The sequence below is a fragment of the Hoplias malabaricus genome, chromosome 10 (assembly GCF_029633855.1).
Source record: "Hoplias malabaricus isolate fHopMal1 chromosome 10, fHopMal1.hap1, whole genome shotgun sequence".
Classification (NCBI taxonomy): domain Eukaryota; kingdom Metazoa; phylum Chordata; class Actinopteri; order Characiformes; family Erythrinidae; genus Hoplias; species Hoplias malabaricus.
In genome coordinates this window covers 21566676-21585039 of record NC_089809.1, presented here as the reverse complement: position 1 = coordinate 21585039, position 18364 = coordinate 21566676, and the positions used below count along the sequence as shown (strand labels likewise).

General features: G+C 37.8%; 2 protein-coding genes across 2 annotated transcripts; both read right to left on the bottom strand.

Moving 5' to 3' along the window:
* Window positions 1–421: 421 nt before the first annotated feature.
* cct3 (chaperonin containing TCP1, subunit 3 (gamma)) lies at window positions 422–9120 on the bottom strand. Its single transcript, XM_066682391.1, has 14 exons — window positions 8978–9120; window positions 7986–8047; window positions 7831–7881; window positions 7619–7681; window positions 7443–7539; window positions 7174–7291; window positions 5456–5642; window positions 4660–4809; window positions 4293–4425; window positions 3994–4075; window positions 3716–3896; window positions 2952–3197; window positions 1824–1955; window positions 422–1080 (listed from the first exon to the last, which is right to left on the bottom strand). The coding sequence occupies exons 1-14, from the start codon at window positions 9003–9005 to the stop codon at window positions 985–987; spliced, it is 1626 nt and encodes a 541-aa protein (XP_066538488.1). The 5' UTR covers window positions 9006–9120; the 3' UTR covers window positions 422–984.
* Window positions 9121–10639: 1519 nt separating this feature from the next.
* pdia7 (protein disulfide isomerase family A, member 7) lies at window positions 10640–18098 on the bottom strand. The gene is made up of 13 exons (XM_066682904.1): window positions 17824–18098; window positions 16546–16624; window positions 15900–16017; window positions 15701–15808; window positions 14484–14613; window positions 14103–14210; window positions 13778–13903; window positions 13437–13619; window positions 13226–13334; window positions 12977–13105; window positions 12820–12899; window positions 12668–12725; window positions 10640–12421 (listed from the first exon to the last, which is right to left on the bottom strand). The coding sequence occupies exons 1-13, from the start codon at window positions 17961–17963 to the stop codon at window positions 12332–12334; spliced, it is 1458 nt and encodes a 485-aa protein (XP_066539001.1). The 5' UTR covers window positions 17964–18098; the 3' UTR covers window positions 10640–12331.
* Between the last annotated feature and the right edge of the window lie 266 nt (window positions 18099–18364).

The following is an 18364-nucleotide window of genomic DNA, read 5'->3' as shown; positions in this document are numbered from 1 at the left end:
ACAAAACACAATGAGTAAGTGTGCTTAAATGTTTCAGCCACAGCTGTCTCTGCTGGCTATCTGTACATCTGCATATACGCACTTCCGTGCATCGTGGCCGTTACTGGTCCGATGTGAAACAAAGACGGCTTCTTTCTACACGTCATGCCCTCAATACATAATGCATGCACACGGCTAATAAATATAAGCTCACACTAAAATAGGCAGCCAGTTCTCACACAGACAAAAACTATCCAAAAGAACGGTGTTATCTTTTCTGAACAGGACTGATGTTAATGTTAAGGCTGAAGCAGTACATAACTAAGTATTAGAAAATTAGTGGTGCATGTTGTAAAATTTCAAGTTTCTTATTTAAAAATAATAGTAGCCTCTTGCATTCATTAACAATGGAATTTTAAATAAATACAATAAGGCAAAATTAAAGGAGCATCCATGCTAACTCCATCATTTAATGTGCAATTACTTTTTCTGAACCATCTGTGGAGGATTTTATTTTTTAAACGGAGAAATATTCCTCTACACACTACCTATTCTTACTGAATACTGCTTTAGATCAGGAATGAAGTGGATACTTCTAATAAATAAACAAGACTAGCAGAACATGACACTGGATATAACAGATTGCTTTCTCAATGACAACCCTGACACATGTTTGGATATTGAAATTTATCATAAGTAGCAAATAAAAAGGTAACAACCCCTGTAGACAGGTATGAAGTAAAGCATGAATTGGATTTACACATTCAGAGGTGTGTTAACAAAAGAACCTAAACATTTAATGTCTTTAAATGCTTTTAAAAGGGCTAGAAAACAAAGGAGACAAGTACAGCTTAAGTGAGGCCTAATAAATGAATAAACGCCATAAATTGTTGTTTGAGGAGAACAGTCTATCAGAAGCCACGGTTATCGATTCTAGACAGCCACCTTTTTGATCTTGTTGTTCACTCCCATGTTTTAACACCTCCATGTTTTCTTCCTGTTCATCTACTCAGCTCCCTGTCCTCCTGTCTCTTCTCCTTTATCCCCCTTCTTCTTGTGCCCAGACACAATGTCATCAATACGCAGGAGCAGGATGGCCGTCTAAAGATAAAGAAAACCATCTTGTTAGACTGGAAAGCTAGGTAATTACCAAAGAACTTTAACCGCTGCAACAATAGGAGGAGAGAGACTTCAGAATTCATACTGTAGGAGTATCCAGGGATTATTAAATTCAAGATTTGCTCTTATGGATGAACGAAATATAAGTGTACGCTTGCAAAAGCTTTTATGAAAAAGAAAATGGAGAGTAAGTATAATGGTTTAAACTAGTGATGCATAACCTTTTACACAGTATGACCACTTTTAATGATGGATAACCTTTCTATAAACATTTGATATTTGCCTTTGCATACCAGTTACAGCTGCTCTGTGCTCAAGTTTTGACATGGGTGTGGTTTTGAAGGGTCGTGGACAGTCTGCAGTAACATTCGTGCATGTGATCAATACACTGACAATATTACACTTTAAAAAAAAAAAAACACTGAGTCACATGTTCAGGTGAGAATCTGCAGGAGACACATTTGCAAAAAAAAAAATTTAAATAAATAAAAATAAAAAATTAACAAAAATTGTCATTATCTACCCGTTTAGGAAATATCTGGAGAATAATCCTCACACAATATACAGCAGTTTCTAAAATGCAGCAAATAAAGAGTGAACTATAATGTCAATTATATAGAGCATGTGAGGCAGTGGGAACCAGCAAAAATTATTCCATAATCACAAGGGAACAGAGGCTAGAGACAGAACATGAAAGAAGAGACAGATGAGTTCTGAGTCTGTACCTCTACTGCAGTCTTGTATGTCTGAGCTTTGACAGCCAGTGGCTCCCAGATGCCCAGCTCCACCATGTCTGCTAAAGCGCCTGTCTCTCCATTCACTCCCCATGAGGTGCTGCCCTCCTGGGTGTGCTTCGCCTGCAAAAGCACACACAAGGACTATGTAGTTATTTTGACAGAAAAGGCAACCAGAATCATAAAATGATGTTTAAAATACGGATGCACTTATATAATGGTCATGATTTTTGGTGAAAACCAAGATCATCTCCATTACATGATTTGAAAACGTGGCATCTCCACCAGCATGTAACCATTTCTTTCTTTTTAACAATGACATTGAATTCCCCAGAATACACATTGCACCGTTAAGACGTGAAGCTGTTACATTCTAGTTCATAGTCAAATTAAACAAAAATTAAAAGTTGAATGTACTGTTGTCCAAACTGTGCTATAATAAAGTTTAACTTTGACATTTTATTTCATATTAGCAAATTTTTTAATATGCCTTCAAAAAACTGCCTTAAAAGCGCCTTAGTCCAATTCACTACTGCCCATGTGAGGATATACTTTAGTTAGGTATCTGCTAAAAGTTGGGCATCTTGAATCCTGCATAGTGACTCAACCAAAGATATGATTTTACAAAAAAAAGTAAACAGTATATTCAATAAATTCTCAGCAAATGCTTGAAATAGATAAAAATATTGTAAAATATATTTTTAGTACGTGACTTTTACATAAAATTTACTGGTGTATTGTTGAGAATAATGTGATTATGAACTTTTAAGCAGAGAACACAGATCAGCTACAAGATTAGAACCACTTCATAAGGAAAGTTAATAAAATCTATTGTCGCGTTCCTAGTATGCAGTGGTTAGTTAATATCACAAATGTTGTCCAAGGCAGGAAATATGTGAATCAGCAACAGATTCATGGGCACCCAAGCTTTGATCTGTTTGGCAGGGGGTAAAGGCTAGCTTGTCTGGCTCTTTTACACATCGAGGCTTTAGTGCCCATGAACACCTCACAAGACCTGCTGTTAGGACATACAATGCCATTAGCCACATTTCCTATCTTGAAAGGCTAATGTAGAAACGTATTTGATGCTTGTGTCATAACATATATGAACATACTGACCCTAAGAGACGTGAGCAAACGGATGGTAGAAGCACCACAGTTTTGGATGAGAGTGCGAGGGATGACCTCCAGGGCTTGAGCAACTGCTCGGTAAGGCCACTGCTCCACACCAGTCAGAGCTCGAGAGTGCTCCGTCAGCCTGTGGGACACAGCCATCTCTACAGCACCACCACCTGGCAGCAGATATGGGTCCAGCAGCACATTACGACACACCTGCATTGCATCCTGTAGGTTACGTTCTACTTCCTAAGAGGGTATAAAAAAAAATATATAAAAAATTATAATAATAATAATAAAACACACACATTTAAAAAGCATAAGCTTGATAATTCTGTGTTTCTGTAAAATAGTTGTGTAATAATTAATTCTGCTGTAGCTTAAAAAAGGAACACCATCTAAGATTGGGCTTTTTTTGCTCCAGGTGGCACCCCCTAGTGTCATACCTATTTATGGCACCAAAAATTACATAGTGCAGTCTCTGCAGTGCTGAGCCCAGAGTAGCAATGATAGAGGCCCTATTCTCCACATTTTAGGTCAGTGGAGCATCACATTAATTTTGAAACTGTAACTAAGGTAAAAATATTACGTAGTGTTCCTTTAATGACAAAGTGGCAGTGTATTCCATAATGATGATTATCTTCTGCCTGTTTCCAAGTAGAAGTGTTATTTCCAAGTTAACTGACAGTGGGGGACTTTAATAATAATAATAAAAATAAAAAAGGCTAAAGCACAAATGATCTCCTGAGACTCATCTTGTCTCTTACCGCTAGGATTTCCTTGCTGGCTCCTCTAAGCAAGATGGTGCAGGCTTTGGGGTCTTTACACTCTGTGACAAAAGTGAAATACTCGTCACCAATTTTCTTCACTTCAAACAAGCCTGCTCCAGTTCCCACATCTTCCTCACGCAACTCATCTGTCCTACTGGCAATCCGAGCACCACAAGCTCTGTGAAAGTGAGAGGGCAAATACTCAAAGTCTCACGTAAAGTTTTAAGGGGTAAATGGATAACTGGCTGAAGAGGGAAAGAAAAAAAAATCCTCACCTGGCAATACGGTTGTTGTCAGTCTTTCTGACGCGACGAATTGCAGTGATGTTGGCTTTCATCAGATAGTGCTGAGCAAGATCTGGTGAAAGTAATTTCAAGTTAAATGAACATTTATTTATGACGAATAACACCTTCTACTCCTGTTATATATTAAGGTATATGAATGGTAAATATAAATTATGCTAGAAATAAAAATGTCACAGCTTTAGAAAGTGGGAAAAAAAGCACAGTATGTAAAATAACAGTGAAGGAATATATAACATATGCATTGTTGCTGTGTGCATGCAAATGTCTACCTGAGATTCCTTTTTCAGTAAAAATCAGGTCAGGCTTAAGGCGGATGATATCTTCACAAATCTGCTGGATATACTCTTCCTCCATCTGGAGGATTTTGGCAAAGTCCTCCTCACGAGTGATTTCTATATCCGTCTAAGATTAAAACATTGAAAACAAACTATTTCAATGAAGAGACTCTTTGGACTGAGGCATGTATGCCCAGATTGGATAAATACTGTTGTCGGCTATTGTAGATCTTGCACACTGCACAGTCAAATTAATAATCCAATACCAAATATTGCAGTCTTTTTTGTGATATTTGTGAACACATTTTTGGGAGTTATGTCAAGACGATCTTTGTGCATCTCTATTTCCCTTCCATCTTACCTGGCTCTCACCCTTCTTGTACTCTAGGGAGCAGTCTAGAAGCACAATTCGAGGGTTCTTGATGAGACGGCGCATGCGTGGATGTGTTACGTCCTTATTTACCATCACTCCCTTCAGTACACAGGAGTCTTCAATGATTCCACCAGGTACCTACACACAAGTGAATATAATCTGATTTATTCTTAAACAAATTTATGAAGCAAACTCTCCCCTTTAGGAGAAGATGCAGTGGACAAAACATCTGAAATCATACTTCTATGTTCAGTAGATCATCTCCAATTGTCAGCCTTTAATGAAACTTTTCTATGGAATACTGAGTGATTCAGCGATCTGTGAAAATTAGACCCTGATCACTGATGAAAAACTACTCAGAACTAATGGATACACCAGAATTGATTTTTTTTTCTTGCAAGCTTGCTCAGGATTCACCAGATCTGTCTTTCAATATGTGTGACTATACAAATGTTCAACATACACATTCCAAACTCCTGTGATTCTGGGTAGGCTCCGAACCCATCATAACCCTGAACTGGATAAGCAGTTATAGACAATGCATGAATGAATATTACCCCTTGTTATTCTCTTTAGTGAATGAAACTTTGTGTTAGAGCATATAATTTTATATCAACAACACAGAATGGAGAGACATACGCAAGAATCACGTGTAACTCAGAAACTGTTGAAGATGTCACACACAAACACTGACAGTATTTACTGTTTTATGTTTGATTTTCTCAAAAACATTATGAGCAACCCTGCATTTGGGCTGATGAACACAAACCATGGTGAGCCCTACCTTTTCCACCTTGGCATATTTCTTAATGTCAATCTCTTTGCGTCCATTCTCCTCAAGCTCTACGGTGCGCACTGCGTCCAAAGCAATGTTGCATGCCAGGCTTGACCAGCGACTCAGTGCCTTGGTGTTGATGGCTGAGTTTATGATCTTCAACATCATTTCCCTGTCGTTTGGGTCAACTGGAGTGCTGCCGGACATTAAAGATCTCAGATAATTTCATCTGTTATGAAGAGCCTGCATTCACTTATTAGTCATACAACCTGACCCCCATGGAGCATGGTGGAATTTCATTAAATTTGTTTTAGTGATATCCCGATAAGGTTTTTTTGCCCACGATCACAGTCCAAGTCTTTTAATTTTGAGTATCTGCTGATACCTAGCCAGATACTTTGATTTTCCTTGATAGTACTGTTACACAGTGTACACTTCAAGTAAACTTATATGAAATTACTTAATGTGATTTTTATGTATAAATAATTACACAGATTCTAAAAGTCAATCAGCTTTATTGTCATCACTGATGTTTTGAGGACGTAATTAAATGTAGTTTCTTCAAGACACGGTGCTAAAATAAGTTCTCTCTCTCTTCAGCACAAACCAGTTTCTCTTAGTGCCGCCATAAAACAGACCCCTGTAGGCAGGATTGTGACTCCATTGGCTGCAGCACTAAATGATGGAAAGCCAAGTCTGGCAGCTAATTGGCTTAATAAAAGCGACGACCTATGAGACGTGCATTCTCTGCTGTTTAGTAGCCATGGACTATCTGCTTCTCGAGCAGTTCTCAGTTTACCTCTCTGATAACTGTGAGTAAGTCAACAATGAACAAAAATGAAACCAGTGGTGAAGCTTTTAAGACCATGAATTGTTTGAGACATGCTGCTCTCCTTCAGCTGGAGGGGCAGATACTCCATGGCTCCTTAACAGAGAATGCACTTCTCATTGGTCATCACTTTTATTTAGCAAATCAGCAGCCAGACTTAGCTGTCCATCGTTTAGTGCTGCAGATATTCAGTGTCAAACAGATACACTGGGCTGAGTTTACTTTAAGTGTGCACTGTGTGTAACAAAACTATCTAGGAAAATGTAAGTATCAGATCGGGAATCTGTATCGGCAGATACTCAATATTAAAAAGATTTGAATCTGGGGCAAAAAAAATAAAAATTAAATAAATAATAACTTGACCAGGACATCACTATTTAGACATACAGTTGATAATTAGTTAGATAATGCAGCATGTTCATGTTAAAAATAGACACTACTTTAACATTATTTTTTGTTACGATATTATTAAAACCATATCATATGGTATATCACCATTTCTTTTAGGCATATCGAGATATCAAATTTTTTGGTCATATTGCCCAGACCTACTTATTGGTCCAAAATCACAACACAGCATTCAGTGTCCAAAAACGGGACGGTTGGCAACTCTAATCAAGTCTCATCATGGAACAGTCAGAAAGAAGTGTCCCTGCTACGGTGGCCAGCAGAATAAGATCACAACAACATTTACGAAGCGTGCTACAGGAAGAGGAGGAGGGAGTGTGAGCCTGCCACTGAGAATATACAGAGGGTCGGACTAAAAATTGAGCCCAATAAAGCTGATACAGTTCAGTAAAATAATGCTGTTTGACCATGTTACCGACCTTTGACATTACTAATTTGTTTTGATTCACAATCACACTCAAAATAGACAAAATGTTAAAATATACACTACCTGATATCCTTAAGCATGCTGAGCATGTCGTCCAGAGCCTGCCTGTAGGCACTTATCACTACCGTAGGATGCATCTGCTGTTCCAGAAACTGCTCTGCTACTGACAGCATCTCTCCAGCTACATATAAACATAAGTTTATTGTTGCATTGTTTGAGAACTGGCTTCAAAGTTCTTTTTTTTCCCCACACATGGAAAGTGTAAATATCCTCTTCTAAAAAGACTAGCATTTAGCGATAACAAAACAAGACAGCAGCAAATGCACACTCACCCAGGATAATTACTGAGGTTGTACCATCTCCCACCTCCTCATCCTGAGTGCGGCTGATCTCGATCATGGACTTTGCAGCAGGATGCTGCACTTGGATCTACAGGCAGTTATAATAAATGTCAGAAACATATTTCTGTCAAAAAAACATTACTGGACAAAAAGCAGTCCTGAAATACCTCTCTCAGAATGGCGTTGCCATCATTGGTCATGACAATACCTCCCATAGGGTCGAGCAGCATCTGAGCAAAAGAAAAATATCCTTTAGATCACGAGTAATCAACCTCAAATCAGTCTAGTCACTGAAACACACTGAAATGGCCATAGTAAATATAGGGACGATGCAGATGATGAAGGATGCAGAATGAGAAAGGGTGTGGCTTTTAGTCACCTTCATCATAGCTCTTGGTCCCAGACATGTCCTGATTACATCTGCTATGGTCTGAAACACAAAGTCAAATTAAGAATATTGTATAACATTACACATTAACTGCAATCACTAAAGTCTTATACAAGTGGCTGACTTTACAAACATCAATCACCTACCTTAGCAGCATTGATATTTCCAGTCTGGACTTTTCGGCCAGACTCTCTCTTCATATTCTGGCCTTGATATTAAAATAAATAAATAAAAGAGTTACTTATAGTAGTGAAATGTTAGCTTATGAGATGCTGTAGTATTTTGAAGACATACCAAACAGTAAACTATGCATTGTCAAATATCTAATATACAAATTTAAATGAATCGTGTTATTTTCTAACTATGTTCATCTGAAAAATTAGGAAAACAACTTGTTTTGAAGAAGTCACACAATGGTAAATTAATATAGTAATATTTTCAATGACATTCTAATATATTTTATTTAAACGATCACACAAAATACAATTTGCTCCAATTTGCAGACGTTTTTGTATTCATTGCATTTATGTCACATCCATGACATGGACATGGGTTCAACGTAAAAAATAAAGCTCCACCCATTTTGTGTCAGTCTGGGCTGCAATTAATAGGACACCCAATCAGAACACAGCTCATTTACATATACCGATCTTAAAAGCATAGTCATAAAACGGGTTGGAGAATGGTCAATGGACACTTCTTATTTATTCAGGGTAACGTCACGTTTGGCTACCAGCTGACAAATATGAACGTGATGCTTGCTTCTTAATCGCTTTTTCTGTTTCACCTTAAATGGTGAATGATTTCGCTAAACCACTTAAGGTGGAAGGGCAAATTCTGGTTGGTGAAACAGACACCAATCTCAGGCTTGTGCAGCCAGCAGACACAACCAAGTCCAGAAATTTAAACAGTGAGACATCTAACATATATCAAAGCAGATAATATCAGAAAGTGACAAGTAAGCTTAACTAAGCTAAGCGCCGCTAGCCGGTGACCATGCCATGCCCATGTTAGCCTGTTAGCCTCGCAGTTACAAAGTAAATTGTCGAAAAAACGGTGAAGCGAATAGGGCTGGTCTCTCGCTAGAATTACACCTATAGCAAAGCACATTTCAATAGATAACAACAGGGTTGCTCACTGAGAACGAGAACCGGGCGGCCCATCATCTTTGCAGCGTGGTTTTGTTAGCCGCCACCAGACCCGCACACAAGGGGAAGAAGAGAGAACCGGCGGGCGGTGCCCGAGACTCGGCTACGGTCTGCACCAATCAGCGACGAGGATGCTTTCACATACATCTCTCTTCACCAATCATATTATCTCTTTAGGCGTCTCTATGCGGGACATAGTGAGTAAAACTCAATGGGGGCGGGGTTAAGATGAACGTACCAGAACGTTCCCTCTGATGCACTTCGGGAAGATGATTAACGGTTAAACAGAAAAGGCAAGTGCCGTAATGTCCCCCTACTCACTTTGTAGGGCACTAGGTCGATTATGGAACTAGACCCGACTGGTGCACGCCATGTCAAATGTAAAGCCATTCATAATCGCCTATAACCGGCGTTTCTAAAGTTTGTGACACTTCAGTTTAGACAGCTTCTATATAAATGCCCTATGTAGGGAACTTAAAGCCATTTGAAACTTTTCCCTACAGTATTGGGTAAAAATATATTACCCATTTATGTTCAACAAATGTTAAACAACTATGGACAGATTAGTCTCAAAATACTTTACAAATGCGTAAATGTTAATCCACAAATTAAACACAAGTCACAAATATGTTTCTTCACAAATGAACACATCCCAATATGTGTCTCACAGTCTGCAATTTGTACAAATACAGTTACATTCATAAATACATGTTTTTGATTTTCATAGATATAGAATTTTTTGCGAAAATAAATACAAATACAAACGCAGCCTGATCCACAAATGTGGCCAGCAGGCGAACAAGCCACCGCTAGGTGACACTGTTGTTTTCCTCAGTGTCTCAGGACTGACCCCCTGTAGGTGGGACTATGACTCCATTGGCTGTCGCAGTAAATGATAGACAGCTAACTCTGGCTGCTGATTGACCAAATAAAAGTGATGACCAATGAGAAGCGCATATTCTGTTTCGGAGTCTGGCAGAGGGAGAGCATCTGTCTGAAACAAATCTCCCGTTTTAACAATCCAATCTCAAAATTACGTCCCATATCAGTCCAACAAGCAACACGGTTTTAAGTTGGCCCCCACGTCCTAAAACAACAGTGTCACCTAGCGGTGGCTTGTTCGCCTGCTGGCCACATTTGTGGATCAGGTTGCATTTGTTTTTGGATCGGGTGAAATGCGACAGGAAAGTCTCAAAATCCAAAAAGCCGAGAGGAAATGAACAAATCACGTCACGAAACACACGTGAATGACTTGATCCACAATTGCAGATTTTACAATTTACAAATAAAATTTACTTTCGAGATTTCGACTTTACAAATATTTGCAATGTAAATTTAAACAAATGTATTTATTTTCGCATAAATTTGTGATATATCTATGAAAAACAAACATGTATTTATGAATGTATTTGTACAAACTGCAGACTGTGAGACACAGATTGGGATGTGTTCATTTGTGAACAGTGAAACATATGTGACTTGTGTTTAATTTGTGGCTTAACATTTACGCATTTGTAAAGTATTTTGAGACTAATCTCTCTCCATAGATCAGGGGCAGGCTTAAATATTTAATGAAGAATGAAAAAATGAGATAGTATATAACTAGTGTGATTTAATTTATATTTTATTTTTTGAACATATAAGAACCCTGAAAAGTACAACATACTTTTGAAAACTGAGGTAGTGAAGTTTAGCTGGGGTGAATAATTCAGCAAGTATTTTAAATTAACATTAATTTAAACAGTTTAAAAACCCTGCTGATTCAATGCTGTTTAAATAATTTTATTAAACGTGAATAATTATGTCGATCACAGAACACCATTAGGTTTGTATCTTATTGTCCAAATTAGTTTTTAAATTTTATTTTTACAAAGTGTAAAACAGTAAACAGAATCCCCAAAATAAAAGGCAAAACATATGTTCAGTGTAATCACTCTCTCTAAATGACCTGCTGTAATACTCAATATTCTACAGTATAAAAATTAAAAACACCCTCTAGAATGGCTTTAAAGTAATGCACATACTGCTACCATGATCTAAAATCATTATATGATCTAAAATCTGGTTCATTAAAACTGTATAGAAAAGTGTACTAATAACATTGAGAAAATTCTTTTAACTTCCTTTTTTCTTTAATGGGAACACAGGATAATATGATTTGAAATATTTAGTAGATTTAAATGGGATGTCACCAATTTTTCAATATTTCTGAACCATTAGCAGTGATTCAAAGTATTGTAGATTGGTGTGAAATGTACAATTGTACAGAAATGTATCAACTCCGCTTTCTTCACAACAGTTGCAGCAAGAACCTTACTTTTTTTTCCCCTCATGTTTACCACCACAGTACCACTGTCAACATTACAACCTCTTATAAAAGGAATACATGTGTAGATGTACTAGTAGTGTTGGAAAATAAATAAAATTTCTATATTTGCTTCCAATACAAACTTGTGTTTCCTTTCACCACCACTGTAAACACAGTTAAAGGCTAAGCACCAGCTCTATGAAAGTGTCAAACAAAAATACAGTGTAATTTGAGTTCCTAACTTGTGTTTATTGATAGTCAGAAAACATGTTATTTCTTACTAATTCAAGGAATAAGGTTTAAAAGACTGTCGACTTCGATCACATTTACAAGAATAACGGTACCTCTAAATTTGAGTTTAGCTTATTGCTAGGCTATTGGTTATGTTGGTTATTTAGCTAGCTAGATACTGTCATAACAGTCAGTCATAACGGTGTTTTTCAGCTGTTGTCCACCAGTGACGTCACGGTTGCGTTCAAGAATTTCCGTAGTGAGCTCGGGTTTTTCCGTCAATTTAATAAAATTGTCAGTTTTAAAGCAAATTAAGCAAGCCATTTTAATTCATAATTATATATGTCAGTAACTAAGATAATGTGAAATATTCATGGAGGTCCATTAAGTGGTGCTTAGCCTTTAATCTAATATTCTCTACAATGAATCATTTTACATCAAGACCTTCTGAAAGACTTGCTAGGACTGCAAACATTTAATTATGCAAATAATAATAATAAAAAAAGTGTGTGTCTGAGTCCTATGAACAAGATTACTGGTGTAGGAACTGAAGACTCCTGGTTCAAAAATAGGTTTACCTTATTACCTAAAATGATACTTTTACAAAAATAAAAATATGATGAGCTGCTGCTGGATGAACCCACATAATTTAGTTCAGGCTGAAGTACTGTATTAAGTGCTGGTTCCAGATCACCATTACATCCTTGTGTTGTCACTGTGTGCAGAACTCAGTAAAATGCGGATTATAAGTAAACATCTCATTCTTTTAGGTGTCTTATAGTTTTCATGGTAATTTGGGTCATATTCACAGGTCATCCCTTGACGTGCTCAAGACCAAAGGGTTTGTAGCCTCTCTCTTCAAGTAGTTAATGAAGTCGTTAACCTCACGTCCACCCTTTGAGAAGAAATAAGATCAAAGAAAGCAATAAATCAAGTGCATGAATGCTAATTGCATCTTTATGTGCTACCTGATCTATTTTTTAAATAATGTTTTTAATTGTACATTAAAACTTGTAATCATGTTTTATAACCAGCAAATGAAATTCACGTTTAAACTAACCATGTCACTGCAATGTTAAACCCTTTTTAATGACCTCTGTTTAACTTATCACAGGGTCTAATATACCTATTATCATCATACCTCATATCGCCTTGGCTGGTCTTTTTGTCCAGCAGGTGCAAGGTAAATAGTTGGAAAACTAAATAAATAAATAAAACAATCAGTATGAGGCAAGAGCATAAATGAAAAAAAAATAAATAAAGCATTAGCATGTCAAAAGACTACATCTTTACCCTTGTACATCATAGCCTGGAGGAACATCATTGACAGTGGCGTCCATCTTTGCAATAACTATGTTAGGATCACGAAACAGCTGAGACATGAGACAAGTATTAAACTTTTCCCACAAATCAAATCAAATCAAATACGTCAATACAACATTCCACTTACCTTCTCTCCAAGCTCAGTATATTTAGGCTCCAAATTTTTACAGTGACCACACCAGGGAGCATAAAATTCCACCAGCACGTCTTTCTCTGGGTTGTTCACAATCTCCTCAAATGTGTCTGCTACCACCACCTGTCAAGTGCAATCAAACATACCAAAAACCAAAGGCCCCTCTTTACTGTACTTAATGTCAATCATATGGACATTAGTTGAGCACCACTCATCAAATTGTATTTCTCTGTGTGTACATACTGTGACAGGGCCATCGTTTGACTCTGGAACTGGCTCTGATTTGATGTATCTCTTTAACCGGCCAGCAAAATAATCTTCAAGGAACTTCTCCAGAGATTTACCATCTCTCCTGTGATGAAAGAAAAAAAAATAGAAATATCATCTTAACATGACACTGTCAATAAGCTGACTTTAGAGTCTCAGTAGCTAAACTGTGCATATATGTACATACGTGAACTCTTCCTGCATGTAGTACTTGTCTCCTGCTCCTGTCCTGATAGTAATAACAGGCAGTTCCCCTCCATCAGAAAGCCCCAGACCAAACTCCTCCTCTAGCTCCTCCTGGAACTCCTCTCTGTTTGCGATAGCAAAACTCAGCCCACGAGACTGGAACTGAGTCGCCACCTTCATCACCCTGACAGCAATTAGAATAACAGCACAGTGCATAGAAATCAATACCTAATCCAAGCACATTTAAATCAGAGCAGGTCAGTATTCAACAGATGTACACGCAAAATAAAAAATAAAAAGCCAAATTCAATAAAGTGAACAGTTTGCAGTGAAAGGAGTCACCTGTTTCTCCAGTAATTTGTGCCCTTTGGATTACGCAAGTAATCAACATCATAATAAGCTGTAAGCAGATCCTTCGTCCTAAAGCTGTCTCTGTTCTCAGGGTTCAGATGAGGGCACAAGCCATAACTGAGGAAAGAGAACGAAAAGCACAAATCACAGTAGTTCCACATTTGCACACAACACTGGATAAGGGAATGAGGTTTACATGAAAAAATAAATATATAAATACACAATGTGAATAACAAATGACTTTGGCCAATGTCTGATTTTATAGAAGTAAGTTGAATCCAAATATAAGAAACAGAGACTAAGAACAGATGCATACATGTTGTCCCTGATAAAGCTGCGAAGCGAAGAGGCAGGTCCTATAAACTTCACAACACTCTCCTCAAACTTGCTGTTCAGGTGTGGAGGCCGAAACAGTAGGACACACCTGGAGGAATTTAGAAAAGTGAAGAAAGCATTAGGTAAAAAGCTTTAATGACAGTATATGCAGACCCCTTGGATAAATTGCCTGTGACTGGTCTAATTCAATTTATACATTAATAGCTTCATTTATAATTTCATGCACTTTTTTTATTGATCATTAATAATATTATACATTCAATATTAAAATGATTCATCGTTCAGGCTTAACTTGTATAATTTCTGTATATTTGCATATCATTAGTTCTTTATAAATCATGTACAGCTAACTTGTACATACTCTGCGTCCACACTGTGTTTCAGCCCTATTCCCAAATCTATTGCATGGGCAAATCTGTAGTTGTCCCTCAAAGCACTGGCCGTCTTCAGAAATTCTGCAAGATGCCCACTGTCAGCTCCTGAAAAAAGGCCTGATGCACAGAGAAAGGACACAGAAGTAGGCAACATTTGTCATTAAAGCAGGATTCAAAACTGTAAACTATGTGCTATGAATTCTACTGCTTGTACATCTAAGTGACTAATATGGCAGCATGATCTGCTTGGCTTTACTGTTGAAAAGATAAACGAGTGTTGAAAAGCTGAAGCCTAGGTTTCATCTTTTAAACACCCTCAGAAGTATGAAAACTAGACCAGAACTATTACGACACGTCATCAAAAATCAACAACTTAAAGAAAATGTGAAAGACTGATAAAAGATTCATTATTTAAAAAAAAAGCAAAGAAATAAAAACAAGAAAATGTTCCGTCTGTTTAATATTGTCAGGGCAATGAGAGAGGGCAGCGAAATAGTGAAGAGGAGTCGACTTTAAAAAAAATTCCTTTATTTGAGCATCTGGGAGTCGTTTTTAATTGGCCAATGATTCATAGAGTTGAAACTCTTAGAGCCGACTCAGTTTGCAGTGCACTTTAAACTTAAAATGTTAATATTCATTAAATGCAAAATATATTTCAAGAAAAACTATATTAAATGTAACAAATTTTAAGCTATTGTTTATGACAGTCAATAATAAATAATAAACGTAGACGAAAAAATAATTAAATTACTAAAATGAGTCTAAAACAAATGCACATTTTAGTCAAAATACTAAAACTAAAAATAAACACTGATTGAGGGGATGAAGATGGAGTCACAATCTCTGTTTGTTCCCCTCTTTCTTTCTTTTTCTTGCAAAGCTGAATAGCTTTTCTACTTTGAAGTAAAAGTGTGTGACTCTTAGAAAATGGCTAGAAGTTCAAACTACTAATTTCTAATCATTGTCACACAGGCCTTTTCAGACTAGTGATTTTATATTCCATAGAAAAATATCAAAAGATTATCATTCTTATTGCATACTTCACTTATTGGTCAGTTGATTAAATTAACAATACATTACTGTAAAACTCTATTGCCTAGATATCAGCAATTTGTGTTCGGTGTCCTGAGTATATCGGTTAAAATATCACTGTCTCCATTATTGAGTAGTTTTGTAAGAATCCTGTATTTTCATCATGACTCACCCACAATACTGGCTTCAAAAGTGTTTATAAAAGAATCCAAGTCAGCCTCACTACGCAGAAGTAACGAGCTTGGTCCAGCCTGCTTCTTCATATAGCTCACAATTCCATCTATATAGATAAAAAACATACCAAATATTAATCACACACAATGACAAACACATAGCCCAATGGAAGCTCTTTATACAGATGAAACACACACCTGCTGTCCGGGGTCCATCATATGAAGAGGCTTCCTCCCCATTACGGAAGATTTTCAGTGTGGGGTATCCATTAACCCCAAACTTCCCACATGTGTCAGAGTTCACAGTACAATCAACCTGACCATAATAAACAGCATTTAATTTTCAAACTGATGTTTCACAAAACACAATTGTTTAATGTTTTCAACATTTAAAAACATTATGCTCTCCACAGGAAGAAGCAGCTGCCTCTACTCTTCATAGAACGCAATGTTAGAACACAAGGGTATTAATGTGATTGGATTCAGGTACAAGATCATTAGTGAAGTCAGGTAGTAAAGTTGATTCTGGATCATTATCGTTCTCCAAATCATCTTAAATGGGAGGGTGCTCCATCTAGAGAGCACAGCACTGTGGGGATATATACCCCTTCAGACAATGTTTCACATTTAGTCTTCTGACAATGGCTTGCATGCAGCAGCTTCCTATTCGAATGTCAAACATAGATGCTCCTTGAAGTAGCTTAAAATAGGGGAAAATGTCTAGATATATGCAATGTCTGTCCATTATGGTTCTATGATTATGATATGATTGTATGATTATGTTAATCATGCTTAAGTGAGCTGTGGGATGTTTTAGGGGCTGTAAATTTGTTTTTGTTCTTACCTTTGCTAGAGACACTGTCCCCTTCAGCCTTGTGGCAGCAGCTTCATATTCAGGTGCTAACTTCTGACAGTGACCACACCTAAAGGAAGGCAGAAATGAAACAAACAGTTATATACCTAAACCGTAAAATGTAAGAATATGAAGCCATGTTAACTGCACTAATCCCTATTTAGTGAATCTATACAAATGTACAGGGTTGTGGTGAGTGTGCAGCCTGCCAGAAATCATTGGGCCCAAGGTAGATACACACTGGATAGGTCAATCACACATTTGCACATACACTCACACCCATGGACAATTATACAGCTAATCCGAGTAACAGCATGTGTATTTGGACCTTGAGAGGAAAGCCATGCAGACACAGGGAGAACACACCACTCCCCTCACAGACAATGAACTGAGGCAGGGTTTGACCCCACAACCCTGGGATTCAGTGACCAGGTGACAGTGACACTGTATTGCACCATCTTGCAAAACATTAGAAAATGAAATTGGCTTTAAATGTAACACTAGGTCATGCCTATAGTGTAATTCATATTAACAGCACTGTATTGAAATCATTGGTGAGGGGTAGTGTTTTTCTATCCTCCTCCAAAAGTTACATAATGCAGTTTCTGCAGTGCTGAGCCCTGAGTAGCAGTAACTGAGGTGCTATTCTCCCTAATACATGTCGGTGAAGCATGGCAATGATTTGGAGCTGCAGTGTTAATGTAAAATATCACGTGGTGTTCTTTTAAGGCTTATTAAATAAATAACCCCATCTGGAGCAGTTCCCAAACGTGAGTGAATGGCGCTGCCTGTTGTGAAATTTTAGGCTAATCGCGATCATGTGAATTTGATGTGTTACAGAGTAGTTCGAAATGAGCTGTTGTATAATTCCAGTTCACACTATACTCTTGATGTTGCCTGGTCCAGCAAGCGTTTCCTCCTAGTTCATCTCTATGGTAACACTGCTCCACTCAGCGTGCTAAAACGTCAAGCTCAACATGGCAAAATGCATTTATTTACACAGCGCAGCTACCGGCTAACCGTGGCTCAATCACAAACGGCTACACGCTGCCTATGTAGTGTACTACCATTACAAATCTGCCCCCGGAGAGTGTATCAAAGTCATGGTTTAAAGGCATACATTTTCAGCAGTGAATCATTCTAAACTCAAGTTAGCAAAAATGATTTGCTCTTAGGTGTATAAGTCGTAGTTTCATGACAAATTAAGTGCACTATGTGGCCAGTAGGGAGCTATTTGAGACTGAGCCAAAGTACTGAGGGGTCTCTTACCACGGAGCGAAGAACTCCACCAGCAGTGTGTCGTGCGCGGCCGCTCGGAGCTCAAAATCCGCGTCTCCAAGCTCCAGCACATCGCTGCCCTTCACAGAGAGCACCAGCCCCAAAGAAACAACAACTGACAGAAAATACATGTCAACAGCGCGGACTGACGACGGGACAATGAATAGGTCTGTGAACCCCGAGCTTTAACTGAACTGCTCTTTTCAACCCAACTTCAGTGACTCCAGTTAAAGTTGAGCTTTGGGAGGCGCTCGCTGATTGGCTGACGCGACTTACTCGCCATAGCCATCTTCGGTAAGCCTCACCCAAGCATCCCCATTTTAAGACCCCATCCAGTGGAAAATCTAGCGTTGTACCTTGTTAACAACTCCTGTGGTGGTTTATACACTATAAGGCATAACATAAGTGAAGTTAAAAATCAGTTTTATGGCTGAGCATTTCAGCTTTTATTCTGCTGTTTTAAAAAAATAAGCAGATTCAGACAGCCAGGAGTTTTTATGTCATAAACCAAAGGAACCAATGCTGTCATTTA

What these genes read in the sequence shown, in the direction of transcription:
- cct3 (XM_066682391.1), bottom strand. Translation starts at nt 9,005, where the DNA reads ATGATGGGCCGCCCGGTTCTCGTTCTCA. An exon ending in GAAATATCAATGCTGCTAAG is followed by an intron (nt 7,882 to 7,985) that starts GTAGGTGATTGA and finishes TTTGTGTTTCAG; the next exon opens with ACCATAGCAGATGTAATCAG. An exon ending in GACAACAACCGTATTGCCAG is followed by an intron (nt 3,897 to 3,993) that starts GTGAGGATTTTT and finishes TCACTTTCACAG; the next exon opens with AGCTTGTGGTGCTCGGATTG.
- pdia7 (XM_066682904.1), bottom strand. Translation starts at nt 17,963, where the DNA reads ATGTATTTTCTGTCAGTTGTTGTTTCTTTGGGGCTGGTGCTCTCTGTG. An exon ending in TTTTGAAGCCAGTATTGTGG is followed by an intron (nt 14,614 to 15,700) that starts GTGAGTCATGAT and finishes TCTGTGCATCAG; the next exon opens with GCCTTTTTTCAGGAGCTGAC. An exon ending in TACATGCAGGAAGAGTTCAC is followed by an intron (nt 13,335 to 13,436) that starts GTATGTACATAT and finishes CTTTCATCACAG; the next exon opens with GAGAGATGGTAAATCTCTGG.